The 14,773-nt window shown below is 47.0% G+C and overlaps 1 protein-coding gene across 2 annotated transcripts in view; it reads left to right on the top strand.

Moving 5' to 3' along the window:
• The window catches only part of zgc:171844 (uncharacterized protein LOC100151763 homolog), a 117,716-nt gene that overhangs the window by 15,805 nt on the left and 87,138 nt on the right, over positions 1-14,773 (top strand). The window contains exon 1 of one of the 2 annotated variants that reach the window (XM_038777337.1): positions 5,714-6,010. The exons of the other annotated variant lie outside the window; for it this stretch is intronic. Within the exon in view, the coding sequence (XP_038633265.1) occupies positions 5,935-6,010 (76 nt within the window). The 5' untranslated portion in view covers positions 5,714-5,934. Of the gene's footprint in view, positions 1-5,713; positions 6,011-14,773 lie in introns of those variants that run through there. 2 annotated transcript variants of the gene reach the window in all.

Raw genomic sequence — 14,773 nt, forward strand, 5'->3', positions numbered from 1 at the left:
GTTTCCTCAGCCTTACATAAGTCTCCTTCTTCCTCTTAACAAGACATTCAACCTCTCTTGTCAACCATGGTTCCCTCACTCGACCATCTCTTCCCTGCCTGACAAGGACATACATATCAAAGACACGCAGTACCTGTTCCTTGAACAAGTTCCACATTTCACTTGTGTCCTTCCCTGACAGCCTATGTTCCCAACTCATACACTTGAATTCTTGTCTGACAGCATTGTATTTACCCTTCCCCCAATTGTAAACCTTGCCCTGTTGCACGCACCTATCCCTCTCCATTACTAAAGTGAAAGTCACAGAATTGTGGTTACTACCTCCAAAATGCTCCCCCACTAACAAATCTATCACCTGCCCTGGTTCATTACCAAGTACCAAATCCAATATGGCCTCCCCTGTGGTGGGACAATCTACATACTGTGTTAGAAAAGCTTCCTGGACACACTGCACAAACACCACCCCATCCAAACTATTTGATCTAAAGAGTTTCCACTCAATATTTGGGAAGTTGAAGTCACCCATGACTACTACTCTGTGACTTCTGCACCTTTCCAAAATCTGTTTCCCAATCTGTTCCTCCACATCTCTGATGCTATTGGAGGGCCTATAGAAAACTCCCAACAAGGTGACTGCTCCTTTCCTATTTCTGACTTCAACCCATACTACCTGAGTAGGCAGATCCTCCTCGAACTGCCTTTCTGCAGCTGTTATACTATCTCTAATTAACAATGCCACCCCCCCATCTCTTTTACCATCCTCCCTAATCTTGTTGAAACATCTATAACCAGGGACCTCCAACAACCATTTCTGCCCCTCTTCTATCCAAGTTTCCGTGATGGCCACCACATCGTAGTCCCAAGTACCGATCCATGCCTTAAGTTCACCCACCTTATTCCTGATGCTTCTTGCGTTGAAGTATACACACTTCAACCCATCTCCTTGCCTGCAAGTACTCTCCTTTGTCAGTGTTACCTTCCCCACTGCATCACTACTCGCTTTGGCGTCCTGAATATTGGCTTCCTTAGTTGCTGGACTACAAATCCGGTTCTCATTCCCCTGCCAAATTAGTTTAAACCCTCCCGAAGACTACTAGAAAATTTCCCTCCCAGGATATTGGTGCCCCTCTGGTTCAGATGCAACCCGTCCTGCTTGTACAGGTCCCACCTTCCCCAGAATGCGCTCCAATTATCCAAATACCTAAAGCCCTCCCTCCTACACCATTCCTGCAGCCACGTCTTCAACTGCACTCTCTCCCTATTCCTAGCCTCGCTATCACGTGGCACCGGCAACAAACCAGAGATGACAACTATGTCTGTCCTGGTCTTTAACTTCCAGCCTAACTCCCTAAACTGGTTTATTACCTCCACACCCCTTTTCCTACCTACGTCGTTGGTACCAATGTGCACCACGACTTCTGGCTGCTCACCCTCCCCCTTCAGGGTCCTGAAGACACGATCCGAGACATCCCTGGCACCTGGGAGGCAACATACCTTCCGGGAGTCTCGCTCGCGACCACAGAATCTCCTATCTATTCCCCTATTGAATCTCCTTTTACTATTGCTTTTCTATTCTCCCCTCTTCCCTTCTGAGCCCCAGAACCAGACAGTGCCAGAGACCTGGCCGCTAGGGCCTTCCCCCGGTAGGTCATCACCCCCAACAGCATCCAAAACGGTATACTTGTTTTGAAGGGGAACGGCCACGAGGGATCCCTGCACTGTCTGCCTGTTAGTTTTCTCTCCCCTGACTGTAACCCAGCTACTCTTGTCCAGTACCTTGGATGTGGCTACCTCCCTGTAACTCTTCTCGATAACCCCCTCTGCCTCCCGGATGATCCGAAGTTCATCCAGCTCCAATTCCCTAACACAGTCTCTGATGAGCTGGAGTTGGGTGCATTTCCCACAGGTATAGTCAGCGGGGACACCGGTGGTATCCCTCACCACCCACATCCTACAGGAGGAGCATGCAACTTCCCTAGCCTCCATCCCTTCTTACTTTACTGAGTATAGCTGCCCTGTGGACCAACTGGACCTCCGCCATCCGATACTGCTTCCAGTCAGCTGCACTCTAAACTCCTGGCTCCCTTCTCGCTCTTTGCGGAAATGAAATGAAAGGAGCACCTTTCTCCCTCCTCACCTAACTCCCTCAGTCACCAAACTCTCACTGTAGCACTCAAATGCACCAAGTTCAGCACTCCCTCAGTCACCAAACTCTCACTGTAGCACTCAAATGCACCAAGTTCAGCACTCCCTCAGTCACCAAACTCTCACTGTGGCACTCAAATACACCAAGTTCAGCACTCCAGTGCAAACAAAGTCTGCACTGTAGCAGGATCCTTTTTATCCTGTGAATCTAGCCTCTAAAAACTGGCTAATCCAATTAACTAATTAACAAGCTCCAGCTGCAAGTACCTACAAGTAGAACCTTGTTTAAGGCTGATTCAAAATTCACCTTCTTCTAAACCAAACAGTAACTTTTAAGTTAATTAACTAAGTAAAAGAAAACTAGACTTTAGATAAAAATGAACTTTTATACTCCCTCAGTCACCAAACTCTCACTGTAGCACTCAAATGCACCAAGTTCAGCACTCCAGTGCAAACACCTAGGTCATCTATTACCCTCTGCTGCTCCAATCTCTCCTCCTTGTCCACCCTGGCCTTAAATGAGATCACCTCCCCCCTCACCACCGCCTTTAGAACCTCCCAGACGACCGCCTTCGACGCCTCACCCGTACAGTTGAAACCTACATATTCCTTAATTAACTTTTCAATTTTGTCACAGAACACTTGGTCCCCCAAATGTCCCACATCTAATTTCCACCCTAGTCTCTGCGCTACCCCCTCCTCCAGCACCATATACACCCATTGCGGAGCGTGATCTGACACTGCAATTGCCGAGTATTCCGACCCCTTAACCCCAGCCAACGAAGCCTTGGATGAAGGCAAATTACTGCGGATGCTGGAATCTGAAATGAAAGGGAAAATGCTGGAAAATCTCAGCAAGTCTGGCAGCATCTATAGGGAGAGAAAAGAGCTAACGTTTCGAGTCCGATGACTCTTTGTCAAAGCCTTTCCCACCACAAAAAAGTTGATCCGCGAATATACCTTGTGGACTGCTGAGAAAAACGTGTACTCCCGCTCCCTCGGGTTCAGAAACCTCCAAGGGTCCACCCCTCCTATTTCCACCATTAGCCCAGATTTGCCCCCCCCCCCTCCCCTCTCCTCCCCCGATGGGGCCAGCAAGCGCGGCCGTGACCTGTCCAACCTTGGCTCCTGCACCAAGTTCCAGTCCCCCCCCGCCCTATCAGTTTGTGTGTCCCCAAGTCGGGGATGGCCCCAAACACCTTCTTTGCGAATCCCACATCATCCCAATTGGGGCCATATACACTTAACAGCGCCACTAGCCTACCCTCCAGCGCCCCTGTCACAATCACATATCTACCCCCCTGATCTGCCACCACCTTCTACTGTGAAGAAATGTAAACCTACTAGAGATTGATCTAAACCTACCAGGGACTAATATGAGCGAACTTTATATTAATATAAACCTACTGTGAGGAATTTATAAAACTATAGATTAATATAAACCTACTGTAAGGAAATATAAACCAATAGATTAATATAACCCTACTGTAAGGAAATATAAACCTATAGATTAATATAAACCTACTGTAAGGAAATATGAACCCATAGATAAATATAACCCTACTATAAGGAAATATAAACCTATACATTAAAAGAAACCTTCTCTCGATGAATATATACAATGAGATATAGAACATAGAACATAGAACGATACAGCGCAGTACAGGCCCTTCGGCCCTCGATGTTGCACCGACATGGAAAAAAAACTAAAGGCCATCTAACCTACACTATGCCCTTATCATCCATATGCTTATCCAATAAATTTTTAAATGCCCTCAATGTTGGCGAGTTCACTACTGTTGCAGGTAGGGCATTCCACGGCCTCACCACTCTTTGCGTAAAAAACCCACCTCTGACCTCTGTCCTATATCTATTACCCCTCAATTTAAGGCTATGTCCCCTCGTGCTAGCCACCTCCATCCGCGGGAGAAGGCTCTCGCTGTCCACCCTATCTAACCCTCTGATCATTTTGTATGCCTCTATTAAGTCACCTCTTAACCTTCTTCTCTCTAACGAAAACAACCTCAAGTCCATCAGCCTTTCCTCATAAGATTTTCCCTCCATACCAGGCAACATCCTGGTAAATCTCCTCTGCACCCGTTCCAAAGCTTCCACGTCCTTCCTATAATGAGGCGACCAGAACTGTACGCAATACTCCAAATGCGGCCGTACTAGAGTTTTGTACAACTGCAACATGACCTCATGGCTCCGGAACTCAATCCCTCTACCAATAAAGGCCAACACACCATAGGCCTTCTTCACAACCCTATCAACCTGGGTGGCAACTTTCAGGGATCTATGTACATGGACACCGAGATCCCTCTGCTCATCCACACTACCAAGAATTTTACCATTAGCCAAATATTCCGCATTCCTGTTATTCTTTCCAAAGTGAATCACCTCACACTTCTCCACATTAAACTCCATTTGCCACCTCTCAGCCCAGGTCTGCAGCTTATCTATGTCCCTCTGTAACCTGCAACATCCTTCCGCACTGTCTACAACTCCACCGACTTTAGTGTCGTCTGCAAATTTACTCACCCATCCTTCTGCACCCTCCTCTAGGTCATTTATAAAAATGACAAACAGCAACGGCCCCAGAACAGATCCTTGTGGTATGCCACTCGTAACTGAACTCCATTCTGAACATTTCCCATCAACTACCACTCTCTGTCTTCTTTCAACTAGCCAATTTCTGATCCACATCTCTAAATCACCCTCAATCCCCAGCCTCCGTATTTTCTGCAATAGCCGACCGTGGGGAACCTTATCAAACGCTTTACTGAAATCCATATACACCACATCAACTGCTCTACCCTCGTCTACCTGTTCAGTCACCTTCTCAAAGAACTCGATAAGGTTTGTGAGGCATGACCCACCCTTCACAAAACCATGCTGACTATCCCTAATCATATTATTCCTATCTAGATGATTATAAATCGAATCTTTTATAATCCTCTCCAAGACTTTACCCACCACAGACGTTAGGCTCACCGGCCTATAGTTACCGGGGTTATCTCTACTCCCCTTCTTGAACAAAGGGACCACATTTGCTATCCTCAAATGCTATAGTCCTATAGATTAATATAAACCCATAGATTAATATAACCCTACTGTAAGGAAATAGAAACCTATAGATTAATATAAAGCTGATGTAAGGAAATATAAACCTACTATAGATTAATATATACCTACTGTGAAGAAATCTAAATCTAAAGATTAAGATAAACCTGCTGTAAGGAAATATAAACCTGCTCAGGATTAAAATTAACTTGTTACAAATAGACATAATCCTACTTTAGATAAAGAAGACTTAAGGGAGTCAATTAAGGTAAAATTAAATCATTATGGTGAAAACGTTGCATTATAACGATACTGGCTAATCCATACGATGCAGCGTGAAATTTTATTTTTCCAATTAACACGATTACAGTAGAAGATTTTTTAAAATAATGGATCGAACGCAAAATGTGTTGCCGAGAAAGGGAAGAACCTCCAGGAGGCGCCAATTCCGATTGAAGCCAGCAGGTGTCCCTGGAAAACCCTCTCCGCCCGCCCGCCCTGCACAACCTCGCGCGTCTGAATGAACCGAGCAAAACACCAGAAGCACATCGCTAGCGTCCTAAATGCAGCCGCACTCTCTCCAGCTACGTTTCACTTCAGCGTTGAACACCTTTTAAACCATGGGTGCAAATCCGTCATGGTACTGCAGGAATTGACGAGCAAAGGAGCTGGGGGGTTTAAAAAAAATAATAAAGTACCTGTGTTTCCTTGTTGAATTTAAAAATCATGGAGAACGAAAAGGCATGCGCAAAACATTACGGATCTCTTGAATCAACAACGTGGAATGCAGACAATGCAAAAGGTAAAATAAAATGTCAGATCCTAACACGGTGTTTGGTTTTATTCGCGCGTTTCTTCCACAGAGACCGAAAAGAAACATTGGCCAGGGGAAAACCTGTGAAACAATGCCTTGTCCATGTCACTGTCGGGTATATATATATATATATATAAAAGTGCTTCGTTTGGTTTCCTCAAAGTTAAAATGATCTTACTGAACCTGCCACTCATCACTGCCACATATCCATGTATTTTATTTGTTTTTTTTGTAGACGAATGTCTTGAAATACATTGAAGGGTCTCCTGGTTGGAGACACAGGTCAATCCTAAACGCTGCTTTGCGGGCTTCTGATGTGGTCATGTTTGGGGGAATTGTCAGGAATGCTCACAGCCCCGTCAGTTTAAAAACAAAATCACTTCAGATATAAAAGTTTTCTCCTGTTAAAATCTAGTCCTTTTTTTTGATGTTTGGCAGGCGACATCTGCCCTTTTACTCTAAAGACTGAGTTAAAATGCTTGTTGCGTGCAAGAAAAGCAACACAGATGGTGGCAGCCCGTTCAAAACTCACATCTACAGAGGTTCCTGTGTGTTACAAGGTAGAGAGGCCGGCATTACAAAGCCGCTGAACCAAGAGGTGGAGGTTTCAACACTACAACTCAGCCCCAAATAAGCAGAGTCTCGAATACGGTAAACATCGCTAATTTCATCAGAGGTCCAATGGTAATGTTTGGATCAAACATAACATTTCTCTATTTAACAATGCGCAATATTAGAACCCAAGAGTTGTAAGGAAATAAGAATTAGGTGTTCACACCAACCGGAGAGGAAAGAGCCTGCTATTTAAAGTGTTTTTTTTGATTTGGGAGCAACACCATCTGTTATACCGGCACGGTAGCACAGTGGTTAGCATTGTAGCTTCACAGCGCCAGAGTCCCAGGTTTGATTCCTGGCTTGGGTCACTGTCTGTGTGGAGTCTGCACATTCTCCCCTGTGTCCGCATGGGTTTCCTCCCACAAGTCCCGAAAGACGTGCTTGTTAGGTGAATTGGATATTCTGAATTCTCCCTCTGTATATCCGAACAGGTGCTGTAATGTGGCGACGAGGGGATTTTCACAGTACCTTCATTGCAGTGTTAATGTAAGCCTACTTGTGACACTAATAAAGATTATTATATTTGCACTTAAGGGCAGCACGGTGGCCTAGTGGTTAGCACAACTGCCTCACGGTGCTGAGGCCCCAGGTTCGATCCCGGCTCTGGGTCACTGTCCGTGTGAAGTTTGCACATTCTCCCCGTGTCTGCGTGGGTTTCGCCCCCACAACCCAAAAATGTGCAGAGTAGGTGGATTGGCCACACTAAATTGCCCCTTAATTGGAAAAAATAATTGGGTAATCTAAATTTATAAAAAAAAAAATTTTTTAAATAAAAATATTTGCACTTAAGACAATGAAAAAAACATTGAGCTTGGATTATCTTAAATTGTTTTGGTAGGTAGAGGATTTTAAGAGGGTTCTAATAGGTAAAAGAGGAGCCATGAGAAGAAAGACCTGTCATTCTAAAACTATTTTTGCTATTATCAGGGGGGGAGGGGGGAGGGGCATTGGATTGGCACCTGGATCTATTTTCATTGGGTCTGGGAGATTGAATACGACATGGACCTGCTCGATGTTTCCTGGTTTGGGACTCACAGAACAACTCTGCCCCTAAGTTGGCAACCTCGCTGTCAGAGGACAGTAAGGATCTGCTCTTTTGAAGAGTAAAACACAACACTGAAAATCTCTAACTGGATGTGCCGGAAACTAATGCTGGAATGCTTGATATTGGTTTTCTCTAAAATCGGTTTGTGATTCTTATCACAGCAGTTTCATTATTTACCTTGGGTGAATGCAGAAAATGCAGGTAATTTATAAGTAACTTGATTGTGTAACACTGGATGTAATACTTGGTAAGAAATAGTCCACCTGCTGTATCATTAACACTAATGGAAATTTAGCCAAAATGCTTTTGAATGTAGAAAAATCCTTTCAGAAAATTGCCCTGCTATGTTCTTGCCTGACATTTGTTGCTACCTATTTCTGCTCTGGCAGAGCAATGAACCATCTCCGATCCAGAACAAATGACAAAATCATGAAAAGCAATTCACTCAGGGGAGTTAGACAGACCATCAGAGTTACATTTAGTGAGCTTATCTGCACACTAGAGTGCCATTAAAACCTGTTTTTATACTGGTTATGACTTTTTTTTGTTGGAGGACCAAAAGTTTGCATCATGGCTTGTATTTTGCAGTCAGTGGTGAAGTGACCACACTCACTGCTATCCACAAAGATCTAGTGAACACTGTGGCATGAATTACACCTTTGCCAACATTAATTTAGTTCAAGTGACAAATGTTGGGGATACATGGTGGCCAGCAGCAGCGATATTGCTAAGTAGCCAATCAGAGTGCAGACTTCCTACAGACAGCAAACCAGGAAGTAACCCAGCAATTTTAAAAAATCATTCACTCTTTTTTATTTTATAGAAAGCAAAATGAAGATTAGGATATTTACATTGGATAATATATAAGTTAAAGCATACTTAATTTAACAAGTAATTATTTTTTTTAATCTATTGAATTTTAATCATCATGGAGGAATTTGACATGCCACAAATATAAAGTTTGTTTATCAGGACTAGAGAACTTAAACAGTAATTATGACTTTGTACACCATTGAGAAACCCAGTTGCACCTCATTCAACAAGGCATAACTTTTTTCAAGGGTGCTACCAGTGAAACTAATAGCATTAAAAGTTTATGTTCTTGTCAATTCAAGTGATTTCTAAGATTTCAAGTTGTCAGAACTTCAAAGCATACCCTGTGGAAGCGTGTAGGAATCCTAACAACAATTTTTGTGTTTAATTTGCATGTACACTGCCAGAAACTGCTGTCACAATTTTGCTATCATTACAACTGCAAAGTCTGAACCAATATGACAAAACAATGGCTTAGTGTGCCAACCCATTGCACCACACACTGGAAGTATTCAGCTTTATGTCAAATTGGTCATTGTGTAAGCAACCTGATATTAACTTGCTCATGAACTCATTGACACTGATAACTTGGAGACAGTTGCTGATGGCACTGACCTCTGAAGGCTGCCTGTTTGGGACAGTGTTGGGAGAAGCAATCAGAAACATAAAGCTCAACTGGGTGAGAGGAGAGCCCAAATAAAATAGAGGCCAGTGAATTATACACCTTCTCAGCCCACTGTCTTCCTCTGTAGTCAATGTGGCAAAGACTACCATTCCAGAGTCGGACTCTTGAGCTACACCAGGTGATGCTTAACTCAGAGTTGGCCATCACATTGCAAGCCATCATTGTATGAGACAGAAGGCTGACGCAATGAGTAAAGGCAGATTCTAATTCACAAATTTATCAGAAGTAAGCTGAGTAAAACATCTATACTCAATAAAATCAACTTTCACAGGAGCTGTTATATTTTAAAGGCAACTTTTATATTTATTAAAATGATTCATTGTATCTTTTATAAATCTTACACAATTGGTAGTTTTATTATTGTGCTTAACCTTTGGCCTCAACTGTAACAATAGACATTGGATAAGAAAACCTTACCATAGAATAGATAGCTACGTTATATGATTGACCAGTGACACAAAACATTAGAATCAATACATTTTTGCTGGAATGCGCAGTCTAAACTCTATTACTTTCCCTCTTCTCTCCCTCCCCCACCATTATTTGAGATAGCTGTGAATTTAGTTCCCCAATAAATATAATGTATTGAACAGAAAAAAATACTGTAAATACTGAAGGAATTGGAATTCATTTCTTTGAAAATTAATATTTACTAAATGTTCTAACATTTGACTCACCGGGTTGTTAAAATTGAGTGTGATGGTATTCCATTTTGCTCTGTGATTCACTATCAATTATGATGAGACGAGAATAGAGAGTAATCGAGGCTTTATTATGCAGAGATGTGTGGCCTCCTACAGCTGCTGCCGAAATGGCTGCAGCTCGGTGAGCACACACATTTATACTCCGCCTACTGGGCGGAGCCAGCAGGCAGGGTTCTACCCCCATACCTGTAGTACAGGAGCCTTACTGTATTACCTCTTATACGTGCACTATATACAACAGTGGTGATTACCACATTCACCCCTGTTAAAAAAGAGTCCGGCGGGGGTGGTGGAAAACTATTTACATGTAATTGAGCATTTTTTTAAAAAGTGTACAGTTCTGGAAAAGTTCACAAAATCAGCCGGTCGGGTTCCTTGATCCTCCGTTGTGAGCGCCGCAGTCCCGATGGCGATGCAGGCCCCGGCGTGGTCGCCGGTGACTCCGGGAGCATGTAGTCCTCATCTTCATCCCAGGGTGGAACCAATGGGAGGACAGATCGTCCTGGAGCAGGGGCTATGGTGCGGTGTGCTGGGCAGGGGATGGGTGGCAACGGGGAAGTTGGGGGGGGGGGGGGGAACCCCGCTGGTGCCATGTCCCTGAGGGAGACTGTGTCTTGGCGACCGTCAGGGTATGCCACGCAGGCATACTGCGGGTTTGCACGGAGTAGTTGTACCCTCTCGACCAATGGGTCCGCCATGTGGAGCCGCACGTGTTTGCGGAGGACAGGTCCTGGAGCTGCCAGCCACGTTGGGAGCGAAAGGCGGAGGTGGACTTCCAGGGGAAGGCAAGGAGACATTCATGGGGGGTTGCATTAGTCGCAGTGCAAAGTAGCGATCAGATGGAGTGGAGGTCGTCGGGGAGGACCTCCTGCCAGCGGGAGACTGGGAGATATTTAGACCGTAGGGACAGCAGGACAGCCTTCCAGACCATCCATTCTCCCTCTCCACCTGCCCGTTTCCCCGGGGGTTGCAGCTGGTCGTCCTGCTCGAGGCAATGCCCTTGCTGAGCAGGAGCTGACGCAGCTCATCACTCATAAAGGAGGATCCTCGGTCGCTGTGGACGTAAGCGGGGAAGCCGAACAGAGTGAAGATGGTATTGAGGGCCTTGATGACTGTGGCAGACGTCATTTCGGGGCATGGAATGACGAAGGGGAATCTGGAGTATTCATCGACCACGTTAAGGAAGTACGTGTTTCTGAAGTGCGGTTTGCACTCCGCGCAGACCTGGCAGTCTTTGGTGACCGCCCTGACTTCCGCAATGGAGTAGGGTAGGTTACGGGCCTTTATGAAGTGAAAGAACTGGGTGACAGAGACCATCGTGTAGGGCCTGGAGTAGGTCCACTTGTGTGCTGGCACATGTACCTCGGGATAGGGCGTCGGGGGGCTCGTTGAGCTTACCGGGGCGATATAAAATCTCGTAATTGTCGGTGGAGAGCTCGATCCTCCACCTCAAGATTTTATCATTTTTGATCTTGCCCCGCTGTGTGTTATTGAACATGAAGGCAACCGACCGTTGGTCAGTGAGGAGAGTAAATCTCCTGCCGGCCAGGTAATGCCTCCAATGCCGCACAGCTTCAGCGATAGCTTGGGCCTCCTTTTCGACGGAGGAGTGCCGAATTTCAGAGGCGTGGAGGGTGCCACGGGTCTGCCTGCCTGGTTGAGGGTGGCGGCTAGAGCAACGTCTGATGCATCGCTCTCCACTTGAAAGGCGAGCGTCTCGTTGACCGCGTGCATCGCGGCCTTGGCGATGACAGCCTCGATACAGTTGAAGGCATGGTGAGCCTCGGCCGTCAGGGGGAAAGCTGCGGATTGAATGAGTGGACGGGCCTTGTCCGCATAGTTAGGGACCCACTGGGCATAGTATGAGAAGAACCCCAGGCATCGTTTGAGGGCCTTGGGGCAGGGGGGGTGCATGCGATCGGGGTCGGGCCCTAGAACTCCATTTTGCACCACATAGTCAAGGATGGCTAAGCGGTTGGTGCTGAACACGCACTTCTCCTTGTTATACGTCAGGTTCAGGAGTTTGGTGGTGTGGAGAAATTTGGAAAGGTTAGCGTTGTGGTCCTGCTGGTCGTGGCCGCAGATGGTGACGTTATCCAGGTATGGGAAGGTGGCCCGCAGTCCGTACCGGTTAACCATTCGGTCCATCTCCCGTTGGAAGACTGAGACCCTGTTAGTGATGCCAAAGGGGACCCTAAGAAGTGGTAAAGGCTGCCGTCTGCTTCAAACGCCATATATTGGGGGTCCGCCTTGCAGATGGGGAGCTGGTGGTAGGCAGATTTCAGGTCCACTGTAGAGAAGACCCGGTACTGTGCAATCTGATTGACCATATCAGATATGCGTGGGGGGGGGGGGGGTACGCGTCGTGCTGCGTGTACCGATTGATGGTCTGACTGTAGTCAATGACCATCCTGTGTTTCTCCCCAGTCTTTACAACTACCACTTGGGCTCTCCAGGGGCTGTTGCTGGCCTCAATGATGCCTTCCCACAGCAGCCGCTGGACCTCCGACCTAATGAAGGTCCTGTCCTGGGCACTGTACCGTCTTATCCTGGTGGTGACTGGTTTGCAATCCGGGGTGAGGTTCGCAAACAGGGAAGGTGGGTCGACCTTAAGGTTCGTGAGGCCGCACACAGTAAGGGGTGGTAGGGACCCACCGAATTTCAGGTTCACGCTTTGGAGGTTGCACTGGAATCCAGGCCGAGTAGCAAGGCAGCGCAGAGGTTGGAGAGGACGTAGGGCCGGAAGTTGCTGATCTCTATGTTCTGGACGGTGAGGGTGGCGGTGCAGTAACCCCAGATCTCCACGGAGTAGGATCCGGATGCCAGGGAGATTCATTGGGTAATGGGGTGTACCGTGACGGAGCAGCGCCTTACCGTATCGGGGTGGATGAAACTCTCCGTGCTCCCGGAGTCGAGAAGGCAAGATGTCTTGTGGCCATCGACTTTCACCGTCGTTGTCACGGTTGCGAGGTTGTGTGGCCGGGACTGGTCAAGCGTGATGGAGGCGATCTGCAGCTGGTGTTGATGGTCCCCGGGTTGGTCGGCGGCGGATGCGGATGATGAGTGGCCCGATGAGGTGCCCGACGAACAGGGGTCCTGAGGCGCCATCCAAAATGGCGCCGAAGATGGTGGCGTTAAAGATGGTGGCGCCCACAGGCCGCACGTGGGGTGTGCAGGAACAATGGGGCTGGTTACAGCGGCGATCGACCGGGCCTGGCACACCGCAGCAAAATGTCCTTTCTTCCCGCAGGCCTTGCAGAGTGCTCTCCGAGCCGGGCAGCGCTGGCGGGGGTGTTTTGTCTTCCCGCAGAAGTAGCACTTGGGCCCCCCGGGGTTGGCTGGCTGCCGCGTGGCGCAGGCTTGGGGTTGGTTGGGGGCGGTCACTGGTGGGGTCCATGATGTCCAGGAGGGGGTCGCCGTGCGGTCGGGAGCGTATGCTTGCACATTACAGCAGGCGACCGTTAGTGAGGTCACGAGTTTCTTGATCGCCGCGACGTCGAGTGTACCCCCTTCTAAGAGGCGCTGGTGGATGTACGGCGACCCTATGCCCATAACGAAAGCGTCCCTGATTAAGAGTTCGGAATGCTGAACGGCTGAAACTGCCTGGCAATCGCAGTTCCTCGCCAGGGCGTGCCGGGCACGCCAGAAATCATCCAATGACTCACCGGGGAGTTGGTGCCGCGTGGACAGGAGGTGCCTGGCGTAGAGTGTGTTGATCGGCCGTGTGTAGTTCTCTCTCAGAAGCTCCATGGCCTGAGTGTAGTTGGGCGCATTCCGGATAAGAGGAAAGATATCGGAGCTCAACCGTGTGTACAGGATCTGTAGTTTCTGTGCCTCTGAGGGTGGTTCTGTGGCTGATCCAATGTAGGCTTCAAAGCAAGATAGCCAGTGGTCGAAGGCTGACATGGCGTTGTCTGCTTGAGGGTACAGCTGTAGGCGATCTGGCTTGATGCAAACGTCCATCGCTGTAAAATCTCTGCGTAATAAATTGATGCACTATCAATTACAACGAGATGAGAGTAGAGAGTAATCGAGGCTTTATTACGCAGAGATGTGCGGCCTCCTACAATTGCTGCCGAAATGGCTGCAGCTCGGTGAGCACACACATTTATACTCCGCCTACTGGGCGGAGCCAGCAGGCAGGGATCTATCCCCGTACCTGTAGTACAGGAGACTTACCATATAACCTCTTATACATGTACTATATACAACAGTGGTGACTACCACACTGTGCAAGTCCATTATGCCAAAGATCAACAGAATGTAGTTTTTTGTTTGCAGCTGCCCATGGCGTGTGTAGCACCTGATCTCAGTGGGCATCGATCCTGGCACTGAGCCTGCAAGCACCAACTGAGTTGATCGACTTGTTGAAAGACAATCAGAAGTCACCTTCTAGCATTTGAAATGTAAACTGTACGGAGCAGAGTAATTTGATTTCGCAAATTATCTTTTTGGGGGAAAATACAGCATAATTCCTTGTACTGTACAAAATATACTGTTTACATCAGCCATTGGAACGTCCAATCACCAAATTTTGTTTGTTCCCAGAGTGTGGGTGGCATTGGCAAGGCTGCATTTATTGCCAGTCCCTATCCTGAAAAGGTGATGGTGGGCCACCACCTTAAGAAACAATGATTGCTTTCACAATTTTATTGAAGATGCTCATGAACCAGTCGGATTTTTTGACAATTTGACAACTTTAGTGATCATTTATTTATGATACAATGCATAGGGTATTGGTTATTTAGTAAGACTTGAGCTTTCAACATCTGAATAGAAGTTAATAGAAGGGCGGCACGGTAGCACATTGGTTATCACTGTTGCTTCACAGCGTCAGGGCCCCAGGTTTGATTCCCGGCTTGGTCATTGTCTGTGCGGAGTATGCAGCT

Source organism: Scyliorhinus canicula, chromosome 18, assembly GCF_902713615.1.
Source record: "Scyliorhinus canicula chromosome 18, sScyCan1.1, whole genome shotgun sequence".
In the NCBI taxonomy this organism is placed as follows: Eukaryota; Metazoa; Chordata; class Chondrichthyes; order Carcharhiniformes; family Scyliorhinidae; genus Scyliorhinus; species Scyliorhinus canicula.